The sequence below is a fragment of the Gopherus flavomarginatus genome, chromosome 5 (genome assembly GCF_025201925.1).
Source record: "Gopherus flavomarginatus isolate rGopFla2 chromosome 5, rGopFla2.mat.asm, whole genome shotgun sequence".
NCBI classification, from domain to species: domain Eukaryota; kingdom Metazoa; phylum Chordata; order Testudines; family Testudinidae; genus Gopherus; species Gopherus flavomarginatus.
The window spans coordinates 89,627,763-89,650,556 of NC_066621.1; the positions used below are offsets into that span (position 1 = coordinate 89,627,763).

Sequence of the window (22,794 nt, forward strand, 5' to 3'; positions counted from 1 at the left end):
TCTTCTGTTGGGAACCAGGTATACTACCCCATGATTGCTTGTCTCCCTGCAGGCCTGAATGGGTTTTCGGCTCTGTTTGTTCGCTTTAGGGAATCTGTGACCAGTGATACTGACCCAACAGCCTTCTTAAAAGTTTATTTAGCAGTTGGACCAAAGCATTAGAGAACAAATGTTTTAAAGCAACAAACAGTTTATGTGCATATTTAGTTTTATCAGATGTTATGCTTCATTACAAGAAAAATTGTTTCCCTCTTAAATTACAGTAACAGAAGTGACCCAACTCACATTCTCCTTGAAGGCCAAGAAGTCACAGCTAACAGCATGCCCTGCTGTTCTTGATCTTCCCTTTTGTGTTCTCCTTTGTGTGTCTGTGTCTCTCTCTCTCGCGCGCACACACACACACACACACGTACGTACGTACGTACGTACGTACGTTTTAAGGATAATCTCACTTTTGATGTAGGTATCTGAGTCCAAATACCGTATTGCTCAGTTTTTCCCAGTCAACCAGGGCAGCTACAGTGCCTATCCAGGAGATTACATCTTTGATAACTGCCCCATTGTTTGGACAGTTGGACTCATTCAGACTCAGTAATCACTGGATTTATAACTGTCTCCCCTGTGGGTGGTGGTGATGAAAATTATAAAAGAATATGGGTTTCCTTTAGCCCCTTTTATTAGTCTAGCATACAGTCTTAGAAGTCAAACACACAAGTCCCATTTTAGACTCATCAAAGTATGTTATTAATGCAGGCAGGATCATATTTCATGACACTAAATCATTTTATTTTAACATTTCAAGCATAATCCTGTTGTAAATTAAGAATACAGATTACTATAATCCTATAGTTTGAGAGTCACTGTTACAACTGGACAGTAAATCACATGTAAATAGTATGCTGAATTAATATAACTTTGCAGCTAATGTTCATTTTGAGTTATTTGAGTTATCAATAATTTCTTGCAGATTATTCAGAATCTTTCATTTTCAAAAAGAGAGCCACGGTGAGCATAAAATAAGATGTATGTGGAGAGGAAAATAGTATCTGCACATTGACAATGCAAAATTAGTAGTCAAATTGATTCTTTACCACAGCAGCTCCTTAACTCTTAATTGTATTCAGAGAAAACACTACACCCCCGAAAAGCTGACTTTGATTAAAGTGACCATATCTTGGTTAGAGGCGCTCCCCCTGTCTCCCAATCAGGTTAGCAAAAACTGATGTCTGTTTGTTTTTCTCTCTTCTCCCCAAGCTTCCCGCATTCTTACTGGACCCTTTCTAGCCCACGACGTCTGGTCACTTATGTGCAGCCAGATACCTCTGGTTCAAATGCTGATGTGCTGAGCTTTTGTAGGCTCTTCAAAAGTAATTTTTTTAGCTCTTGCCTGTGTAGCTTCCTAATGAAAGTTGTCTTTTTAAATTAGTGGATGGGGGGGAAAAAAACTGCTGAAATATGTTTTTAGCTTTTAAACTGGAACAATGCAAACATAGTTAGTTAACCAGTGATAACTAAAAATAAATTTCATTCCAGAACTTAACTGTTAAACTTTTATATAACTATTTCCTGCCTTCCTTCTGTTGGGCAGAAACTTTTTGTTTGCGTTAAAGGGTTTGTCTGCCACTTCTATTAGTTATATGTGTTTTCCCAGCCAGAAAGAGTCATTAGGAGTTTGTGGCAATCTAGTTCAGGTAAAGATTAACCTTGTGTTTAAAGAAAAAACACTTCTGGGACCATCCTAATCATAATAGACTCTTGTCCCTTTAAATCAGGTTCACAGATTCTCTTACATTTCTTTGGACCACCCTTTCCCTCTTTGCTCATATTTATGAGCAGAGAAAAGAAAATAATCCTGAACATCTACAACTGAGCTATTTCCCCACCAACCCAGGTCGTCACTGTGGCAAAGCCCAAAGGGATGTTGCCACGTTGCACATCAAGTGCTACCTGGATCAGTCTCTGGCTAAGTCCTCAAAGTAGTCTGGCTGGATATTCAGGGTATGTCCATCAGTGGCAATTTTATAATTTCTTATAACTCTAAAATGGGGGATCCATAGGATACCAGCCTAACTCATTCACATCTTTAAACCCTGCATTGTAGCCATCATTCTTCTAGTAAAGAGATTCCTTTCAGAACACATTTATTCTTAATTAGATGTAGAGGTTGCTATTGAACAATGTAAGGAGTCAGAAAATCAATTGTTCATTCTGCATCATATCTACTGCTAGGTAACTTCTTTGTTTTCTCTTTCCAGCAAGATAAAAAATCTGTTTCACTGAATGAAATTTTATAAGATTTTCACTTCACCTATTCAAATTTAACCTTAGCTTTTGTTTGTTGTACCATTTGCAACACTCCTGCTGTGAATTGTAGATGTGGGTGGCAAAATGGTGAGCTGATTAAGAGGTTTTGATGATCTTTCATCTTCACACATAGAAACATATGAGTTTCTCCATATGATTTGGAAAAAAAACTGAGTTGGGTCCTCAATGTGGAGGTACTTTTTTTTTTTTTTTTTTTGGATCTTCAAATTAACGTAAGGCTGAGATTGGGCTATGTAAGTTTAAGCAAACTACATTTTAAATTACTACAACCTCCCCACTTCTTTTGCTTTTTGTCATTTGAATCCATTCTAGTTTCTTAGTGGGGTCTCCTTTTTTATATTAGAATTTCCAGAGCACAGAATTGGGAGACACTGTACAGTAAATAGTTGGATATCAAGAGCAGAAATTGCTATTTCTTTGAGATGCAAGCAGGATTTAATTGTAGTGCACTTGATAGATTTTAGTCTGGTGTAGCAATTTGCAGTTTCTGCTTGGAGAAAGGGAGATTAGCTTTAAGCTAGTTGGATGTTTTTGTCAGAAGTGCACATCCATTGGAAGGTATCCCTTATGTAATGTGCTATGGATTTGGAAGCATTTCTTGATTGCAGTACAATGGAAATTTGAATATCTGCCAGTCAGTAACCATATATAATAGGAAGAAGCCTATACTGGTTAGGAAAGTGACAGTCCCACACAGTATTTCACTGAGAATTTTGAGAGTCAACAACGTTTAGAGATGAGCTACCAAAACTTGTTTGCTGGGCACTTCCATGATCTGCGGGAAGTTCATTAATATTTATTATAGGCAAGGCTGGTAGTCCTGGCTATTATTAATGTTGCCAGACACTCTCCATATTAAGACCCTGTTTTCTGTTGCATCTAACTTTGGAAAACTTAAACCATTTGGGCTGAAACTTTTCATGTTGGCTGCCTGCTTCAGGCAGATTTTTAAATTTCAACAATTTCTGAGAACAGCTGGGAAAAATAGGTTTTGTCCATGTTAAAAATACGTTTGGCAACCTTTTCTTTGAAATCCTCGAAGATTTCTCTGCATTGGAGCAGGGATTTGAAATTTGTCAGGCGGGGTGGCTGTTATGTCTGGGTTTTTTAGCTGTTCCTGGGAAAATCTGCCCACATTTGGTTAAGTTATAAGAAAAATCACAATTCATGCATGCTCAGTAGAGACTTGCTCAAGCTTAACAGCTAAAATCTCTGATTCCATCATTGCTGAGCATGTTACATTCCCTCCCAGTTCCTGTGTGTGACCAGACTCTGCATATGCCATCCCTAAAGAGTGGCTAAGCATGTTCCAGCTCAGGGCTGTAGAGGCTCAGAAGGATTTCTCCGGCCCTCAGTGAGGGCAAGCATTGGAACTGGGAGCAGAGAGCCTGTCTCTCTTGTGCTCTGAATGAATTCCTTCTCTTTCTCTTCTTCCTCCCCTCCCCTGCCCCCCCAAGCTAGCACAGCTGTATCCTGGAGGAGGAAGACCTCTAATTAGAATGTAGAGTGGACAAGAGCAGGATCAGCATGAAAGGAAAGAAGTAGACTGCAACTGGAATTGGGTGGGGAGGGGAGAGGAAGAAGTGATACAGTGACTGAGTTGCAAGGGAGAGACTGGGACTGGCTAGGAAGGAGATTGAGAGCTGGGTCATGGTTGAGGGCAGGCTGCAACTCATTCGGCTGGGAGACTAGGACTGGGAGCTTAAGGGGAAGGGGAAGCTCAGAGATTGAGCAATAGGCTGGGAGCTGATGAGAGAAATGGGAAGGGTCATACTGAGCTTAGATGAAGAGCTGGGATAGAATTGGTATTCAGTGGGCAAAGAGACTGGGACAGGAATGTGTGAATGACAGATTGTTAATGAGGAGCCCAGTGAGGGTAGAGGGACTGAGAACCGGGTGAGGGGGATCAGATCAGTTTCAAGGAAGAGAAATTTGGGGGCAAGGAGAGTGGGGGACAAGAAGTTGGAGTGGGAGGGAGGGGACTGGGTACATGGAGGGGAAGAGACTGTGAGCCAGGGGAATTTGGACTTTAACAGCTAGTCTGAAAGGGAAATAAACTGGCTGGGCTAGGGATACTGGGACTATGATCACCCTGCGGAGGAGTGGCGATTAGGACTGGGACAAGGATCTGGGACAGAAAAGTGAGAGGACTGGGACCAGTTATGAAATGAGGTAGAGGGGTCAGAGTTGGAGGAAACAGGCAGAAGAGTTTGTGCCCAAAAGAGCACACTTGCTTCCAGTGACTGTAATGGAGCCCAAGCTTCCTAAGTCTCACTGTTCTTCTGCTGTCATCAAATGTTTGTGAAATCCTCTGGTCAAGTGTGTCTCGTCTCATTCTAGCACTTGTCCACTAGAGCAGTGTTTCTCAATGACCAGTCCATGGACCAGCGAAGACAGCAAGCCAGTCCCTGGTATCAAAAAGGTTGAGGAATATTGCACTAGAGCACTAGGATACCATAGTGATAAGTGCTCTAGAAAAGCAGGGTTTGAATTGTGTTCAGTAAATAAGGCCTAGGACCAGACATTAAAGAGGATAAAACAAAGTATTGATTAGTTGCTCATTAATTGAGCACAGTCTTGTGCACTTGAAAGAGATGGAGTCTTGTGGAAAAAAGTGTGATCATATTATTAAGCAGCAAAGAATCCTGTGGCACCTTATAGACTAACAGACGTTTTGGAGCATGGAGCTTTCGTGGGTGAATACCCACTTCGTCAGATGCAGCAGTATTCACCCACGAAAGCTCCATGCTCCAAAACGTCTGTTAGTCTATAAGGTGCCACAGGATTCTTTGCTGCTTTTACAGATCCAGACTAACGGCTACCCCTCTGATACTTGACATCATATTATTAAAGACTGTCAGAATGTACACATAGAAAGGGGCCGAGTCTAGGTTGCATAGGCAACTATTTCAGCCTGATTCTAAGGAATGACAAGATGTTAGTAGTTGCGTATGATTAATACCCAGTTTAGGATGACCTTGAGTTCACGGGTCAAATCTGAGGTGCTACTGCAAATCTAAGGAAAACTGAGTTTCAGATTAAATGGTGTAACCTTCAATTCTGTAATAGTCCATGAGGAATCATATTCAACCACTAAGATAGCTAGAATCTCCAAGTTGTAATATAATGAAGAAGACAAAGTAACCAACAAAAAGCCTCTTCAACAATTATACTATCCTTTCTTAGGGCTTTAACATGTATACATGTCTTTTTTTCCCCACATTCTGGATTCATCTAAGAACTGACACTTTTGCTGAACTTCAAAATAAGACTGTCTCATTCTGAAGCTTAGTGGGTGGGGAGAAAAGCTAGTTTAAGAATACATTTTAAAAAAATCAGATATGGTGGGGGGAGTACGGGAGTCCATTATGAGCAGTTCAGCTCTTTTGTTGAAAACATACTAAATGCCTGCCTTTCAGAGGCCATCATGCTAATTTTAATAATAAATAGCTTCAGTTGCCATGAGGTTCGTAGTCAATGATTTTAAAACAACAGCAACAAAAAAGAATTAGATGTGTTTGAGAACTGCTGCTGTAGTTTTAAACTTTAGCAACCTGAGGACCCATGTCTTTATTTAAATTTTTTTGTGGATCCCCAAGTCTCTACTGCCGCTCCACCCCTGCACCTCCTTTTCCATCCCCCATGCGCACCCTGTCCCCACTCTTCCTCCTCCCTCCCATCGCCACCTCCATGCCTCTGAACAGCTGTTCCCCGGCATGCAGTAGGCACTGGAGAGAGGGGAAGGAGTTGATCAGGGTCTGCGGACCTCAGTTTGAGAAACACTGAACTACAGTATTACTTCATGTCTGGTAATCTGCCAAAAATGCTACATTAGCTGCTTGGCCTCTTCCTGACTCAACTCTCGTTGTCCAGGAGTGGGTCACTGTCATGTAATTCTTACAGAAGTATTACCAAAATCCTTAAGTGATTATTATGACTGATTTTAGTCAGGGTTAATATACAAAAAAATATTAAACTGTTGTCATTCAGTGACTAAAAATCTACAAGAACGGTGGATCGGTATTTTATAGGCTTTTTTAAAACCCTAATGAAACTCTGAACAAGTGCTGGGCACAAATAGCAATGCTGGCCCAATTAATATAAACAGTCCTCATTTTTCATTGTTGAAAAGAATTCGTTTTATACTCTAATGCCTTTTTAGTGCCAGGTGACATACAGAGATTTAAGCAAGAGAATATTTTTGGATTTTAACATATTCTGATTAGAAAGCACCATAGCTGTTTCTTAACCCAGATGTCTAGGTACTGCAGAGGATTAATGAGAATTTGAGATCCCAAAAAAATATGAAATAAATTAATCTATTGACATAAACAATTTGCATAGATTAGAAATACATGTCTCAGTTAGGCTCCTATCCAGATTGTATATTTGAGGTATATGCAGTATGTAACCTATATTTAAAATAACAAATGACAGCTATTATTTCCATTCCCTCCTTTTCTAATCTGCTAACATGTCAAACTGCAACAGGAATCCTCCCCTGCAATTGCGTATTTCTTTTCTCCTGCCAGGCTTTTGATTAATACACACGTTACATAGTGTTCAGACATTTTCCCTGCCATTTCTTGAACCAGCAGGAAAGGCTGCAACTTTTCTCATAAACGGGGAATAAAACAAGGAGTATTTGGGTGGAGAAATAGTCTTTGATATATAATGGACCTGCAGTTTCAAAAAGAAGCCTCACTTTCTCTGTGAGTAGAGATGGTTTACCTTTCTTTAAGTAGTAGTAACTTTTTTGTCTTACGGAAAATATTTATAATTGAAATATGTTCAAAGGTGGGAGTGGATATAATAGACTGATTTTCTCATTGGCGAGTAGTGGGGAATGAACTGGAGCTTATTAGGTATAATGTACACAGATGTATCCCTTAACCTAATATTTTCCCAGACTCATATTTCTGAATCCTAGTTTTCAGTAAGATCATTCTAGATTTTTATGTATATGACTGAAATACTTATTAATTGGGTAATTTGGTGTGTATAGGCATCTATCTTTTAAAAGTGCCTGCCCTGTGGGAATACCTAATTCCACTCCCATTCCTCCTTTATCTGCCCATGAAGTCTCTTCCTACCATTTCCTTGCTGTTCCGTGTTATTTTTGTGTCTCACAGACAACTCTGGCCTTTAACATATGTGCATGATCAGTGCAAAATAACTGCTGAAGGAGGAGAGTGTGATGGACACATGGGGTGCAAGACTTTGTAGGGGGCTAGGAAGAAAAAGGGGAGATGGAAACAGTCAACTGTTTCTGGAGTGGGTGAGGGAATGTAGAAGTAGCCAGGAAGTGGGCAGATGTGGGTACAGCTGTGGCCTGTATAGGGGGAGAATTTTTGGGTTTGTAAAGAGGAAGGGAACATTTAGAGAGAATAAACAGAAGTGGGAGGAAAAGTACGTAATAGACAAGGAGAGTGAATGGAGAGTAATGGACAGAAGTAAACTTGAAAGAGAGATACCGTGTTTAGGTTACATTTATTGTATTTGTCTGGTTAGTGTCCCACTGGCAGAATGTGAGTCAAATTGCTGAATGTAATTAGGTGTGTAACAAGGATGATAGGACAGATATTTCTAAAAAATTGCATGTTATTGCCCCTGAATTTTTCACTTTTCTGTGAGAGTCCAAATTTTTTAGTTCTTCAGAACCAGTCACCATTTTGGTGATCTACATCCCTCACTTTACAAGGGGTTTGCCATTTGATAGTGCTCAGTTGGTGAATACTCTTGCCAGCTGATCTGGATGAAAAAGTAAAGAACAAACTTTAGGTACCACTCTGGGAATGGGGATCAGGAGTATGGTTTCTTACATAGCTGCATCTATAGTTTTCTGCTGAGACACTGATTACCTTAGGATACCTTATTCCAATATGCATTTGGCCTTGTGTGTGAAATATCCAGTAATACTATAACCCACCTGTACTCCATGGTCTCTCTCATAGGGATGAGACTGGACAGCTGGTGCTGGACTCCAGTGCAGCTGCTGCAGCTTGCCCCTTCCCCAATTTCCCTGATGGTAAAGGGGACACTAGGGTCATGAAAAGGGATAAAATGGTGACATTACAATTGGAGTCTTTGATCTGTGCTTTGCAAAAAAATGCCCCTTCCTCCAGGGATCTGCCTTTGCCTAATCCTAGACACTTCCTCAAGGTCCAAAGATACAACAGCATGCCTCGGTTTCACATGGAGGGCAGTTGCCTACATCTCCCCCAAAACACCTTCATCCAGGTCTGCTACCTCTGCTCCGTACTCAGTGTCACTCATCTCCTTCCTCAGTGGTCTGACTAAACAAAATAGACAATCACTGCAGCTCTACAAGGCTTCAGAGGAGCGTTGTTAGAAAAACCACAAATTTAATTCCAACCCTTATGCAAGGCATTACCCTGTTCTGTCTTCCTCTAATGCTAGAATAACTCATCCCTTCCACCCCAGAAATGTCTTGTTATCTTTCTCTGGTTCTGTGATGGATAAACACTCTAAACAGCACCCAGTGCCAGATGCTTTCTATAGCCTACAAGAGGAACTTCAACCCAGAATCCTCATCAGAATTTATGATGAAAGGGGCTTTTAAAGCCTTTAGAGAGAGCAGAAACTACTACTTTAGAAAGATGATTGAGCAATAGGCACATCTTATGAGCAAAAATATAAATATGCATGCACACATTGATGCCCAAGACCCTACTTACCAGACTGGGATCTGCCCTTCAAAGACTTATCAGGAGCACCAAGAGTTGTAAAGTTAGAACAACCCAGAGGATGAAGAAATGCATGAGGCAGGAAATGACCAATGGGAAATGTCAGAAATTCCCTGATCTTCAATCTCAAAAGAAGGAAGGCTTCTCCCACAGAGGCTTTTATATTCTGAGGGTATGGCTACACTTACAGTTGTACAGCGCTGGGAGTTACAGCTGTCTTCGTACAGCTGTGTAGGGAAAGCGCTGCAGTATGGCCACACTGAGAGCTACCAGCGCTGCAGTGTGGCTGCATTTGCAGCATTTGCAGCTCTGTTGGGAGTGGTGCATTGTGGGCAGCTATCTCAGCATTCAAGTGGCTGCAACGTGCTTTTCAAAAGAGAGGGGTAAGGGGGAACGTGGGGGGGAGAGAGAGTGGATTTTTGGATCTGTCAGCTCCCTGCCTTGCAAGTTCTAAGGACTGGAACATACACATCACCAACCTGCAATCAGTTTAAAAGTTTTGAGCCCTTCCCCCACTTCTCTCTTATTCACTAAATGCAAATTATGCACTCCTAAATAGCCTTCAGACCACATAAGCAGCTGCTCAACACGGACTCCCCCTACCCCCTCTGCTGTGTGACTTCTGTCTTCAAGCAAACAGCTGTGAACCTTCCAAAGCAATTCCCCTGCCTGCCTCCGCTTGCTCCAGCAAACAGGAGCTGTTTGTTTTTTAGATAAGCCACTCGGGGGAGCTCGAAGTTCAGCCATTCTTCCGGTTTGTTATGAGCAGGCATTCTGGGATACCTCCTAATACCCTGGAGGCCAATAACAGCGCTTTTGGTGGCCACACTTGATGAGCAGTGCTGCATCACCAGCGCTGCAATCGTTATACCTCAAGCAGACCAGGTGTACAGCCAGCACTGCAGCCAGGGAGTTGCAGGGCTGGATGTGCCTTGCAGGTGTGGACAGTTACTAAGTTGTAGCGCTGTAAACCCACCACCAGTGCTGCAACTCTCCAGTGTAGCCAAGCCCTGAATCTCCCTTCATGTGGTTCAAATGCTATTCAGATTACAGACTAGATGATCATATTGGTCCCTTCTGACCCTAAAGTCTATGAGTCTATGTTCAATATGGAATACTGCATTGTCACCTTCTTATTTATCCTTCTTCCAACTTCAGTCCTCAACTGCCTGCTAGAGAAAGTTGTTCTACAGAATTGGTTCCATTTTAGTTTGTAACACAGCTAATTAACTTTTTATAGTCACTCAAAATGAAAACATTAAAATTAGTTTTAAATACTGTATATTGAAATATCACACTCTTGCAACAGTCCTAAAATTCTGCTTTTTGCTAAGAAATCTAAGGCCTTTTAAACTCTCCCCAAAAAGCAAATTTAGTAAAGTATAAAAATGCAATACTTAAAGTTATTAAACTCTATTAAAAATGTATGTTCCAAGTAGAATCCACAACCTAATAGGTAAAGTGATTTGTAGTCTGAATTTTCCTACTCTGACACACTAAAAACGTACAGAATTTGGTATGGTAAGAGGATTTTTTTGTGCTTTTTCCTCTTCCCCCTGTCCTCCAACCTTTACGTTCAGAATTGCTCAATATAATTTTTAATTTAGCTCTTGTCAGAAATGAACTCTATAAAGAGGAAATGGCACATATATACCTAATACAAAAATAAAGCTTTTAATGCAAATATTGTGAATGTTTGAAGAAGATTGTATTTGAAATAGGGTTCTCTATTTATGAATATACAATAAAGCATCAGATTAGTTTAGCAAAACTGCTAACTTTTTCATATTGTAAAATATTCCCTCTTTCACAATCTGTTATTAATGGGTTTTGATTATCACACCCTTTTATAGCAACCCATTATTTTGGAGAAGCTAAAGAATGTGAGGAATGAATTGCTGCTGTGATCTGGAACTTATCTGCAAAGATTTTAATCGGCTTTTTTATTGCTCCTAATTACATTCATTTTTCCTTTTCTTTAGTTATGATCTGCTCTTCAGTGAGAGGTTTATTATTAGTGGACTAAATAATGAACAGTTGTGCATGCATCATTGCTCATTCAGTCAAGGCTGAACTACTGTCTTTTGTACAAATCTTGGAAGTTTAGAATGTGCATAACATAATAAGTTTAACCTAATTCTCACATCTATTTTTTTTTCCCTCCTGCCCAGAATTGGAAGAGCTGTTTGCTTCTCTTAAGCATATCCAACACACTTTGGTAGACCCCCAGAGCCAAGAGGATATCTCTCTCGTTTTACAACTTGTCCAAAATACTGATTTTCAGAATGCATTTAAGATACACAATGCTGTCACAGTGCACATGAACAAAGCCAGCCCTCCGTATCCTCTTATCTCCAATGCGCAAGAGCTAGCACAAGAGGTATGTATAGTATACATCTCCATGATATATTTTATAACTTGTAATTTGTATCACTGGAAATATATTCAGTTTTATCTGTGTATATCAAGCTTGTCTGAGTTATTAGTAACCAAAGTTGAAATAAAAATGGATCTTCATATATGAATAGTCACTGATTTCTGCATCCATTTTTTCCAGTATTAAGCATTACATCCAGAAATGAAATACCTTTAAACTTTGAGATAATAGCTCAGTTTTTCCTAGTAAGAAATTTAACAGCAAAAAAAAGTACAATACTTAAGTGCAAAATATTACACCATTTAAGTGCGGTAAAAGGAAGGGTGCTACAGCAATAATGGGAACACTTTTCACAGTGCGTCATATCAGTAGATATTGTTCACTTACAATGGATTTGGCATTCTTCTGAGTTTTGAACAGTATTTCGAGGATACCCTTGTAAATGGATCAAAATGAAATTCCTGAAGAAAGTAAATTTAACCATATTTAAAGTTCTTTAACTGTTCCAATCCTTAGGTGTTTGCATCTTGGACCCAAAGATTCTGTTGTGTATATAACTCAGTAGTTCAGTGTTGCTTAGTCGTCTGGATTGGTGATATTGCCTATGCCTACCTTAACTACTGATTTTAAAATGTCACTTAAAATCAGGATGATTATTTTATCCTAATAGATCCCAGGTATCACAGGAGAAATGGGGTTGCAGAGTTCCTATGGCTATCAGTCACCAAATAGCTTTCATTTCAAGGCCTGGTCAGAAAGAGAGGCTTCCTGAAAACTTGATTGAAAGCTGCTTAGACTCCTAATTTAATTTAAGAATGTAGGACAGTTTTGAGTTATCCCTATGCTAAAAGCCCAGTACTTGAATTTAAAGGGGGTGGTATTTATACTTGTTCCCCGCTTCTTTAGATCCTGGGGCTGCCAGGGACCAGTTCAGCCCCCAGCACTGGTTAGAGCAGGTTGTTCCCCTCCCTCACCTTCTGATTCTGTAATGACCAGGGAATACTCAGAACATATAACTTTACTGGTCATATCCCTTCCCACCCCTAGAACACCCCCCAGGTATCCCAAAATAGTCCCTGTGGTAAGGTCTCTGCCAATTCTGCGACCTCCTGTTCTGGGCAAAGGGTATTTATCTGTAGACAAAAGAAATATTGTACAAAATAAGCAAGACTGAATTTATTGTGCTTTGAGAGAATAGAATATATTACATTCATTTGTTAGAAGTCCTTGCATTAATGAAATAATTTTGGCTGTCATTAAGGGGCCTCATTGAGGGGAGAGGATTTTTGCTAGCAGGATTTATTGAAGGTCAGAACCAAGAGACTGGAAAAGTGCATATTGAGCCAATAAATGAATACTGCAATTGATTGCAACAAACTTTCAACTCCATCACAGTAGAGTAATTTAAATTTTGAGAGCCATGTACCCCAGTCACCATGTTTACCGAGTCATGCCATTTAGGAACAAATGAGCACCTGATATTTCTTTGGGATTTTTAAAATGAGACAAACTCCACTTGAACAGCAGTCTAGTTTAATTTTTGACACTTTTTCTAGTTTTAGAAATCATATAGAATTATAGGACTGGAAGGGACTGTGAAAGGTCATCTAGTTCAGTCCCCTGCTAGCAGGATTTGTTAAAGGTCAGATAGACCCAGCAGACTGGAAAAATGAAGATTTTCATAAGGTTTGTTTTTTGTTTTTGTTTTTTCCTATTGATCCAATTAACTACAACTTTTGGGTGTGAATCATTTGCTCTTGGCCACAGATGAATTACTTGCGTTTTTTGAGAGTATAGGACATTCATATTTTTTGTTCACAAATAATTTGAACACAAACTTTAAACCATTTTAGTCATAAAGATATGGCTAGTCTTTTAGGAGCTGCTTAGTAATTTTCTTTCTCTTCCCCATCCTTTAACTTAGCTTTACAGCATGTATGCTGGTTTGATTTCCATCCTCTAATGTTCGTATCTTCACTGCTTGAAAACTGGGTACAAACAGCTTTGGCATCCAGGTGTCTCCGCACCCCCTGTCCCCTTCTCTATAAGAGCCTGGCTCGTTGAGGGAAAGCTAAGTGTGCCTTATCCATAAGCACCATCAGATAGGCCTCAGCTTCATGAGCTGTGGGAGACAGTGCTAGAAGATGAGTGAAAAACCATTTTTCAGAAGAAAGTGGAGAAGGTGCCTGATTTTTGGGGACCTCTTCCAAATATTAATTGCAGGACAAATATGTCTGCAGTTCCAACTAAGAAGCCACATAGAAGCCAGTATTTGTGGTGATATGCAAGGACCTGTGGATGTGTCTGTAGGAAAGAAACTCGTTCTCAGATTGAGGTTCCTGTTCATCCCTTCAAGGAATCCAGACTGTTTGGAGATATTCTTTATTCAGCCCTAATGCAGTTTCTGGGAAGAAAACCTCCTTTCCAGCTCTTGTTTTACTGTTCTGCAAGCCAAAACCTTCTTCCACATCCTTAATGGGAGAGTCACAGAGCCCTCTTAATGCAGGAAAACTTGTGTAGGCTCACCCTTCATAGTGCCATTCTGCCACTTCCCTCCTTCCCTGTTTTAAGTCCAACTTGAAACCTTTAAGGACCAGAAAAAATTGGGCAGAGCCAGTTCTGATTCTTTTTGGAGTGGGAGAAGAACATAAAGATGCAACTCCATTGTTCCAGAGGTCAGGTTTTTTTATATGTAACAAAAGGAGGTTGCAATTTAGAGAGTTCTGGCTGCACAACTTTGAATTGTAGCAGCTGTGTGTGAACGTGTGTTCATTTTTTTAAAAGAGAACACACAGGCAAGTAAAAAAACAAAACTTATATTAATTCATTGTTAGTCACAAATTTGAAATAAAAAAAAGGTCAAGAAATTGATCTGGCACTCCTGTTTTATCTGCCACATTGTACATATTTTGGATTACCCTTTAAGCAATTGAATGTGTAGTTTAACATACAGTATAGGCAATGTGGGTGAACTAAAATTGCTGTAAGAATTTTTAGTGCTTCTTCACTCTTATTTTAAATTTGCAATCCTTAGAGTTTTAATGGATTATTGGCTTTATCTTTTAGAACACTTTAGAATTTCTTTACATAATTGTACTATGCTAGTTTTAGCAGTTCAACTGGAGTGTTTGTGGGAGCACATATGTAATTCTGATAAGCAGGCAGCAAAAACTTATGATTTATCTATTTTTCTGGATACCTTACTTTAATTAAAAGGCTGAGTAAAGCATGCAGACTTAAGGAATTTATCTGGAGATTAACTCCCTAAAATAATTTGGTGCACTCTGACTCTTGAATAAAAATAGTGTTAATCAAATGTCATTACATTGGTTTTAAAATCAGTTAAACTTGATAACAGTGGGGGCCAGGATTAGAGGAATGTGGTCTAAATGTTGATGCTGTAACAGCGTTTGATACGACATTCAATACAGTTCATAATTTTTGGCATAGAAGAGCACCCTCCCCCCACCCACAGTGCTTCCCGGGCGATCCCTGTTGGTGGTGCCGTGAATTTTTGTTTATTGCCCGTGACCTGTCCATGACTTTTACTAAAAATACCCGTGACTAAATCATAGCCTTACTTATGTAATGAAAATGCATATGTCCTATTTTAAATAAGATTACCTTAATATGGAAGTTAAGATTAAAACTGAGTTGCTGGTTCTGTTATAAATAGGGCCCTACCAAATTCACAGTCCATTTTGGTCGATTTCACAATTGTAGGATTTTAAAAATTGTGAAATTTCAGATTTAAATAGCTGAAATCATGAAATTTACAGTGTTGTAATTGTAGGGGTCCTGACCCAAAAAGGAGTTGTGGGGGGGGGGGCATCACAAGGTTATTGTAGGTGGGGTTGCGGTACTGCTGTCCTTTTGCGCTGCTGCTGGCGGCAGTGCTGCCATCAGAGCTGGGTGGCCGCAGAGTGGCAGCTGCTGGCCAGGAGCCCAGCTCTGAAGGCAGAACCGCCGCCAGCAGCGGTGCAGAAGTAAGGATGGCATGGTATGTTGTTGCCACCTTTACTTGTGCATTGCTGCCTTTAGAGCTGGGCCGCTGGTCAGCAGCCACCACTCTCTGGCCACCCAGCTCTGAAAGCAGAATCGGAGAAGTAAGAGTGGCATGGTATGGTATTGCCACTCTTACTTCTGCACTGCTGATGGCTGGGCGCTGCCTTCAGAGCTGGGAATCTAGCCAAGAGCGATGTCTCTGCGGCTGCCCAGCTCTGAAGGCAGAGCAAAAGTAAGGGTGCCAATACTTAATATAATCTTGTGACATTTCTTCCTCCCCCTTCGCCCCCCGCCCCGTAACTCTTTTGGGTCAGGACCACCAATTTGAGAAATGCTGCTCTCCCCGTAAAATTTGTGTAGTATCAGATAAAAGCACACAAAAGACCAGATTTCACAGTCAGTTATAAACTGTTCTTCAGCATTTGAAATGTTGAGTCTCAAATTATGGTATGTAATTTGGCATGCACATTCATGGCTCTGCTGTAGCTGTTTGGGCTAAAATTAGATGTTTTGGTATTGTTTTACATTTCCAAATTAATACCTTATAAACAGAACTAAATCTTTTTGGTAGAATGAATTTTTTTTTAATATGGCAGACTTTTTGCAAAGCATTTATGGGGTAGAAGAAGAATATGACGGTGTGGATTTATTAACTAAGCCACTGCAACAAAGAGGCCAGTAAAAAGTTACTGTTGCCACGTGTTCACAATAGACCACTAAATAAGATAGAGAATAAATCTCTACACAGAAAAGATTACTTCAAAATTGGCAGAGACTCCTGTGGCAAAGAAAAAGGGGGGACCTCAAACAAGTACTGGTTCTGTGAAGTTTGGGGGCAAAAATCTGTCAAGTCAAAACAGATGGAGAGGGGTTGCTTTCTGGAGAATACATCCTGTAAAGAGGTTTCCTAATGGCAACAGACTCTTGAAGATTCAAGATCCTCAGACAAAGCTGGCAGAAGTTCTTCGGGTTTCTGGCAGCTCTAAGAAATCATATGGCGCTGGCAGGAAGGAGTCTCATATTACCTCAAATGATGAATGTCACCAGGCCATGGTTCAGATGACTTCCCTTAAACCTCAGGGCTCTCCTTCTTGAGATCTTTGTTAGATCACCTTGCTTGATCTCCCCAAAACACCTCGGTGGAGATGCTCTAAGGGTTCACCAGTGTTCTCAGTACTAAACTGTGATTACTTTCTTTTGGGTTCAGTGTCTCCTTGACAGCTATGTGCTGTGAGAATCTCTGTCCAGGGCCTTCTGCTTTGGTGTTAATGGATTTTTGGCTCTGCTGTGGGGATGCTTCATAGATTCCAAAGTCAATAGGAACCGTTGTGATCATCTAGTTTGACCTTCTGTATAACAGGCCATAGAACTTCCCGAAAATAATTCCTGGAGCATGTGTTTTAGAAAAACATCCAATCTTGATTTAAAAATTGCCAGTAATGGAGACTCTCTATCATGAACATAGGTAAATTATTCCAATGATTAATTATCCTCACAGTTAAAAAATTATGCTTTATTTCCAATCAACACTCTACTCTTTATCAAACAAACTTGTAATCTCATCAAATAATGACATCAATTTAGTTTGACAGGATCTGTTTTCCATAAATCTATGTTGATTAGCATTAATTGTATTCTGCTCCTTTAATTCTTTGTTATTCGAGTCCCATATCAGCCTCTATATTACCTTCCCCTGGAATGATGACTGGGGAGCATGTAATTACTCAGCTCATCCTGTTTACCCTTTTTAAATATTGACGAAACAATAACTTCCGGAGTTCCAAGACTCCCTGGAAATCAGCATTCACTTTTCAGCGAACTCCTCAGTCTGCTCTTTTAAAACTTGGATGCAAATTATTTGGACCTGCTGATGTTAAAATGTCTAACTTCAGTAGATGCTGTTCAATATACTTCTGATATACTAGTGAAATGGAAAGTGTTGTCATATCTTATGACTCCATCTATTTTTCCCCTCAAATACAGAACAGAAACATTAATTGAACATTTCTACAATTCTACCATTTCCATATAGTAATGAACTGATACCATTGTAAGGATTCTTTTTGAGCATATTATTCTTGAAAAAACTCCTCCTTATTGTCCTTAACCCTGATGACCATAAAGTTCTCCTTGTGGCCGTTGGCTTCCCTTAGCAATTTTTTTTTACAATTCCTGACTTCTGATTTATATTAATTACTATCAATTTTTTCTTTTTGTTATATATTATTTTATTGCTCGTTTATAGCTGCCTTCACTTTCCCTCCAAACCAGGTCAGTTTTTTTAACCAAGATGGCTTTCTTCCTTGATTTGTAGGTTTGTGGCTTTTTGAAGATCTAGGAAAGTGTTTATAAACAATTCCAAATTATCGTTCATATTTTTCTGATTAAATTCTTCCTCCCAGCTGATTTGGCTCATAATTTTCTTCGGCTTTGTGAAATTATCCCTTTCAAAGTACCGTGTGTGTGTATATATATTATTGGTCTGTACTTTATTCTGTTTGTACATTCTGTTTGTTTCATTGCTGGCCATGTTGAAATCACACAGAGCTGAACCTGGAAGGAAAACCTCTTTCATGCCCTGTCCAAACTCTCTCTGAAACTCTCCTATTAGGTAACTCTGTTAGCGGCTCTCACGTACACCTAACAAATTACTTTTTATACCAAGTATCCCTGCTTATCTCAGCTCTGCCTCTCACTGCCATGGAGGATTAACTTCTTCGAGACTTTAAACAGCGAGGCTGATCAAAGATCCAAGGGCATAGCCATGTGGCCCTTACCATGAGACCAGATATGAGAGAGGAGCTCCTAGCACTGCTGCAGGTGCTCTTCATAATCAAACCTTGCACTAGAACTTCCTGAGACCTTCAGTTGTTGTGCTCTTTTTCTTAGCGCTTCTAGGTATCAGACCCTCTACCACCACCTTTTGATAAATCATCAGCAAGAGTGGAGGATGCAGGAATATCCCAAAAGTTGGAAGAGAGCAGTCTCTTGATCCTAAAAGGGGGAAGTCTCTTGCAATGACATTCCAGTCACTTTCACCTGACTTTTCAATGTCATCAGTGCTTCTGAACCCATATATTTTTATGTTCTCAGAAGAGCATGAGACTAGGAATAAGGGCCCTGGATGGAACCCCCTTCAGCCTCCTCACCAGATAAGGGCATCCTTACTGCTTTGTCTTTCCCTCTGAGCAATGGCAGATCAGGACCTGGTAGTCAGGATGGCATGAGATTTACATATTTGACAGCTTTCCCAAGTAAATCTCGTAAGCTTTTTGACATCTTGAGTTGCAGAAGAAAAGGGCAGCCCTTCTTGTCAACAGGGATTTGTCAGAACCAGATGAGGAAGTCTGACTCTGTCAGGATCTGAGGGAAGGTTTTGACCTGGTCTGTTGAAACCCTGCATCAGAATCATTGTTTTTCTGCTGCCAGTAGAAACAGCAGTTTGAACAAAGAAAGATAATTTTCCACTCCTAGGGAAAAGGAGTCTAAGCAGTTTGATACATTAATAATTTGGAATTTTCTGTAACTCATGAATCACCCAGATGGACACCTTAGGCATGTCTGTAATGGTATGCTGTTGTTTGGTAAATAGACTACCTTTTGTGGGCATGTGTACATTTTTTTTTAATGATTGCCCTCCTTTTACAGATCTTAATCTTTTATTCCTTCCCTATTGTCACCTAGTCCATCAATAATCTCTGCTCATGTCACTCTAATGTGACTGGATAACAGCCTAGATAGAGAGGCACCGTTCTGATTTGACATATTAGAATAGTTCATGTATTCTCATTGCATAAATGTCTTATTTCTTAAGATTTCTATAAATATATTGAGTGAGAGTAAGAAATATATAGATTTGCTTTGTTTCTCTCAGTAAAATAGCTAGTTACGTTTAGTTTTCTTTCTTAGATACCTTTAGTCAGAGCTAAATTAGCCCACTGTGCAAAGCAGATTTTCACTGTTTGGTCTCTTTTAGGTACAGTGTGTTTTGAAACCCAGTCACCAGAAAGATGGGCAGGAGCTTAGTGCTTTGCTGAATGCCCCTCACATTCAGGTAAAATTAGACAAAGCTGGTACTGTGCAATCCACACCATGTAGATTTTAAAAATGTTTTTATGTATTTTATTTCTTGCAAACACCTTAAAAACACTGGTTTGAAACTTGAAACTTGTTTCTTAAGGCTAAAAACTGAGTGTTCCTAGTATATATGGAAAATCTCCATGTGATTGAAAAACAAAAACTTAATGTGTTTCATGGGGGAAAAAATTCTAACTTTCTGCTACTAATGAAATTTACTATTAAAATTAAATGCACACTTGGGGTTCAGTGCCACCCACCGGTCTTCAGGTGTACTTAGTTGCATGCCTAGTAAGCCAACCTTCAATGTTTATGCACAAAGCAGAAGATTGACTTCAAACATAACCACTGGAAGAGCGAAGCTGCACTGAGTGCCTGGGTATATAATACAGTATTATTTTCCTCTGCATTGTTGCCCAAACTCAATCAGAATTGGGGCTCCATGGTGGTAGGCACCACATAAACACCTAGGAAGACAGACTTACTATCCAAAATTACAAAAAAACAATGGAAGGGAAAAAAGTATGGCATACAAAGTGAACAGGGAGATAAAGGCTTATGTGGAGGGAGAGTGAGACTGGCAACAGAGGACCTATGATGGGAAGCAGCTACGATAAATTGAGGGCAAACAGCCATTCATCAAATGCAAAATAATGTCCAGAGTTCAGATGTATTTTTAAAAAAAGGGGGCGTGGGCTTGCTGCTATTGGTGGCATTGAGGTGCTGTGGAAGTATTAACTGGATAGGGGGCCCTGGCTGAGTGTAATCATTCTCCGCCACTTCTGGCTGCTTGGGGGAATGTTTGCTGTTCCTTTGGGCTGACTGCTGGAGCTTGGAGACTCTGGAGTAGAGTGGTCTTATTGAGAAAGTGTTCCTTTTCCTTCCCAACTCTTCCCTCCTCCCCCTAAAAAAAGTGTGGTGGAAGTGTAGAGGAGTCTGAAACAACAGGAATAAATTCCAGCATATATCTCTATTGTACAAACAAGAATTGACAACTAGTGAAATTTACAGTTGTCGGTTACAGAAGAATGTGGTTAATGTGCATTGCTTGCAACTTAAGTAACACAGCTTTTACTGCACTTCTTGGCAGAGATTTAATAGTAGAGTGCTACAGTGAGGCCCCTTGTTACTAAAACTTCATTACATTTAAAAAATATATGTATTTAATAGTATACTCTGAACAAGGCCAAGTTTACTCTGACAAGCTGCACTTAAATTTTGTGGCAAAGTCCCTAATTTTTGCAGTGCTTTAATGGAAATAATCAAAATACAGTTACTCCTTCAAATGTTAAAATTGGAGGGTTTGTATTTAATTATATATGAAAATGAATTCAAGCAGTACAGCAGCCCCAGCGTTAGTTCTAATGACAAAATCAGTTTATTTTGTTATCAGCATATGTTCAATAAACTACAGATTAATAGTGTTGTCATCTTCAGGTTTCAGGGCTAACATATGAAGTAAAATGGAGTATTGAGACCCCTCAGAGCCATTGATTCAGAATGTCAGCAAACTCAGGAGGACAACACAGGATTAGTTTTATATTCACTTCATGTTTTCCAAGTTATCATTGCAGTCATCTCACAAAACTGGTGACTGGGCAACAAAATGGCAGATGAAATTCAGTGTAGATACATGCAAAGTAATGCGTGTTGGAAAACATAATCCCAACTATACATATGAATTAGCTGTTACCACTCAAGAAAGATCTTGGAGTCGTCATGGATAGTTCTCTGAAAACATCCACTCAATGTGCAGCTGCAGTCAAAAAAGCTAACAGTGTTGGGAATTATTAAGAAAGGGATAGATAATAAGACAGAAAATATCACATTGCCTCTATGTAAGTCCATGGTACACCCACATCATGAACACTGTATGCAGATGTGGTCGCCCCATCTCAAAAAAGATATATTGGAATTGGAAAAGGTTCAGAAAAGGGCAACAAAAATTATTAGGGGTATGGAACAGCTTCCATATGAGGAGAGATTAATAACACTGGGACTTCTCAGCTTGGAAAAGAGACAACTAGGGGGAATATGATAGAGATCTATAAAACCATGGCTGGTGTGGAGAAAGTAAATAAAGAAGTGTTATTTACTCCTCATAACACAAGAACTAGGGGTCACCAAATAAAATTAATAGGCAGCAGGTTTAAAAGAAACAAAAGAAAGTATTTCTTCACACAACACACTGTTAACCTGTGGAACTCTTTGCACAAAGGTGTTGTGAAGGCCAAGATTGTAACAGGGTTCAAAAAAGAGCTAGATAAGTTAATGGAGGATAGATCCATCAATGGCTATTGGCTAGGATGGACAGAGATGCAAAATCATACTCTGAAATGTCCGTAGCCTGTTTTCCAGAAGCTGGGAATGGGCAATAGCTGGTGAATCACTGCTCTGTTCATTCCCTCTGAAATACCTGGCATTGACCACTGTCAAAAGACAGGATACTGGGCTAGATTGACTATTGGTCTGACCCAGTATGGCCCTTTTTATGTTCTTAATCATAAGGGCTAGAATATTTGCTTTTAAAAAACTGAGATTCTGAAGTACACTTTCGCAGCAAGGGTGAATTCTGCAGCTGTGGAATATATCTGGATCTCACTATGAATTAATATAATTAAAACTTAACCATGCTATTGTGATAATCATCTTTAGGATTTTTTAATTCATTTACTAGATAATTTGCACAATTTTCTAACTTGCAATGGGTATCCTACTTAGTACAAATTAGTGAATTTCTGTTGTGCTTCATGTTGGCATGAAAGGCATAATTTCCTTAAACTGCATTGTCTGTTTTGTTTAACACTAGGCACTTTTATTAGCTCATGATAAGGTTGCAGAGCAAGAAATGCAGCCAGAGCCAGTGACAAATGAAAAGGTTTATGAGAACTTTGGCCTGTATGGAGGGGAGACAGTGAAAATAGTTCGCATTGAGAAGGCTCGAGATATTCCATTGGTAAGTATTGTTACTTTGACAGCAGATCCCTTGCTCTGGAAGAAAATGAGGCTAGAACTGTCCAATTTACGTTTATTCTTCCAGACTCCCTTGTGGGCGGAAGTTGTCCTAATAGTAGTGTTCAAACTTTGTTGTTTTTCTTTTAATTTATTGAGAGAGGGGTGTTCTGTTTATAGATGAAGTAGGGGACAACTTTTTTTCCCCTTTTGCAGGTCATTATTAATGTTTTGGAATGTTATCATGGATATGCGGTTTAAACTTTGAGAGCGAATAGTAATTTTGGTTCATGAAATAACATGTTTATGGGTGATGCAATTTTCTCATACTGAGGCTATATTAATTTATTC

At 39.6% G+C, this 22,794-nt stretch overlaps 1 protein-coding gene and 1 long non-coding RNA gene across 6 annotated transcripts in view; one reads left to right on the forward strand and one right to left on the reverse strand.

Annotated features, from left to right (window-relative positions):
• PALS1 (protein associated with LIN7 1, MAGUK p55 family member) overlaps positions 1-22,794 on the forward strand; it is a 126,323-nt gene that overhangs the window by 66,239 nt on the left and 37,290 nt on the right. For all 4 annotated transcript variants that reach the window (XM_050953508.1, XM_050953507.1, XM_050953511.1 and 1 more), the window contains 3 exons: positions 11,204-11,412; positions 19,391-19,468; positions 22,301-22,447. In XM_050953508.1, the coding sequence (XP_050809465.1) occupies positions 11,204-11,412; positions 19,391-19,468; positions 22,301-22,447 (434 nt within the window). The remainder of the gene's footprint in view (positions 1-11,203; positions 11,413-19,390; positions 19,469-22,300; positions 22,448-22,794) is intronic.
• Positions 1-22,794, reverse strand: part of LOC127051379 (uncharacterized) — a 72,643-nt gene that overhangs the window by 13,699 nt on the left and 36,150 nt on the right. The gene's annotated exons all lie outside the window — the stretch shown is intronic.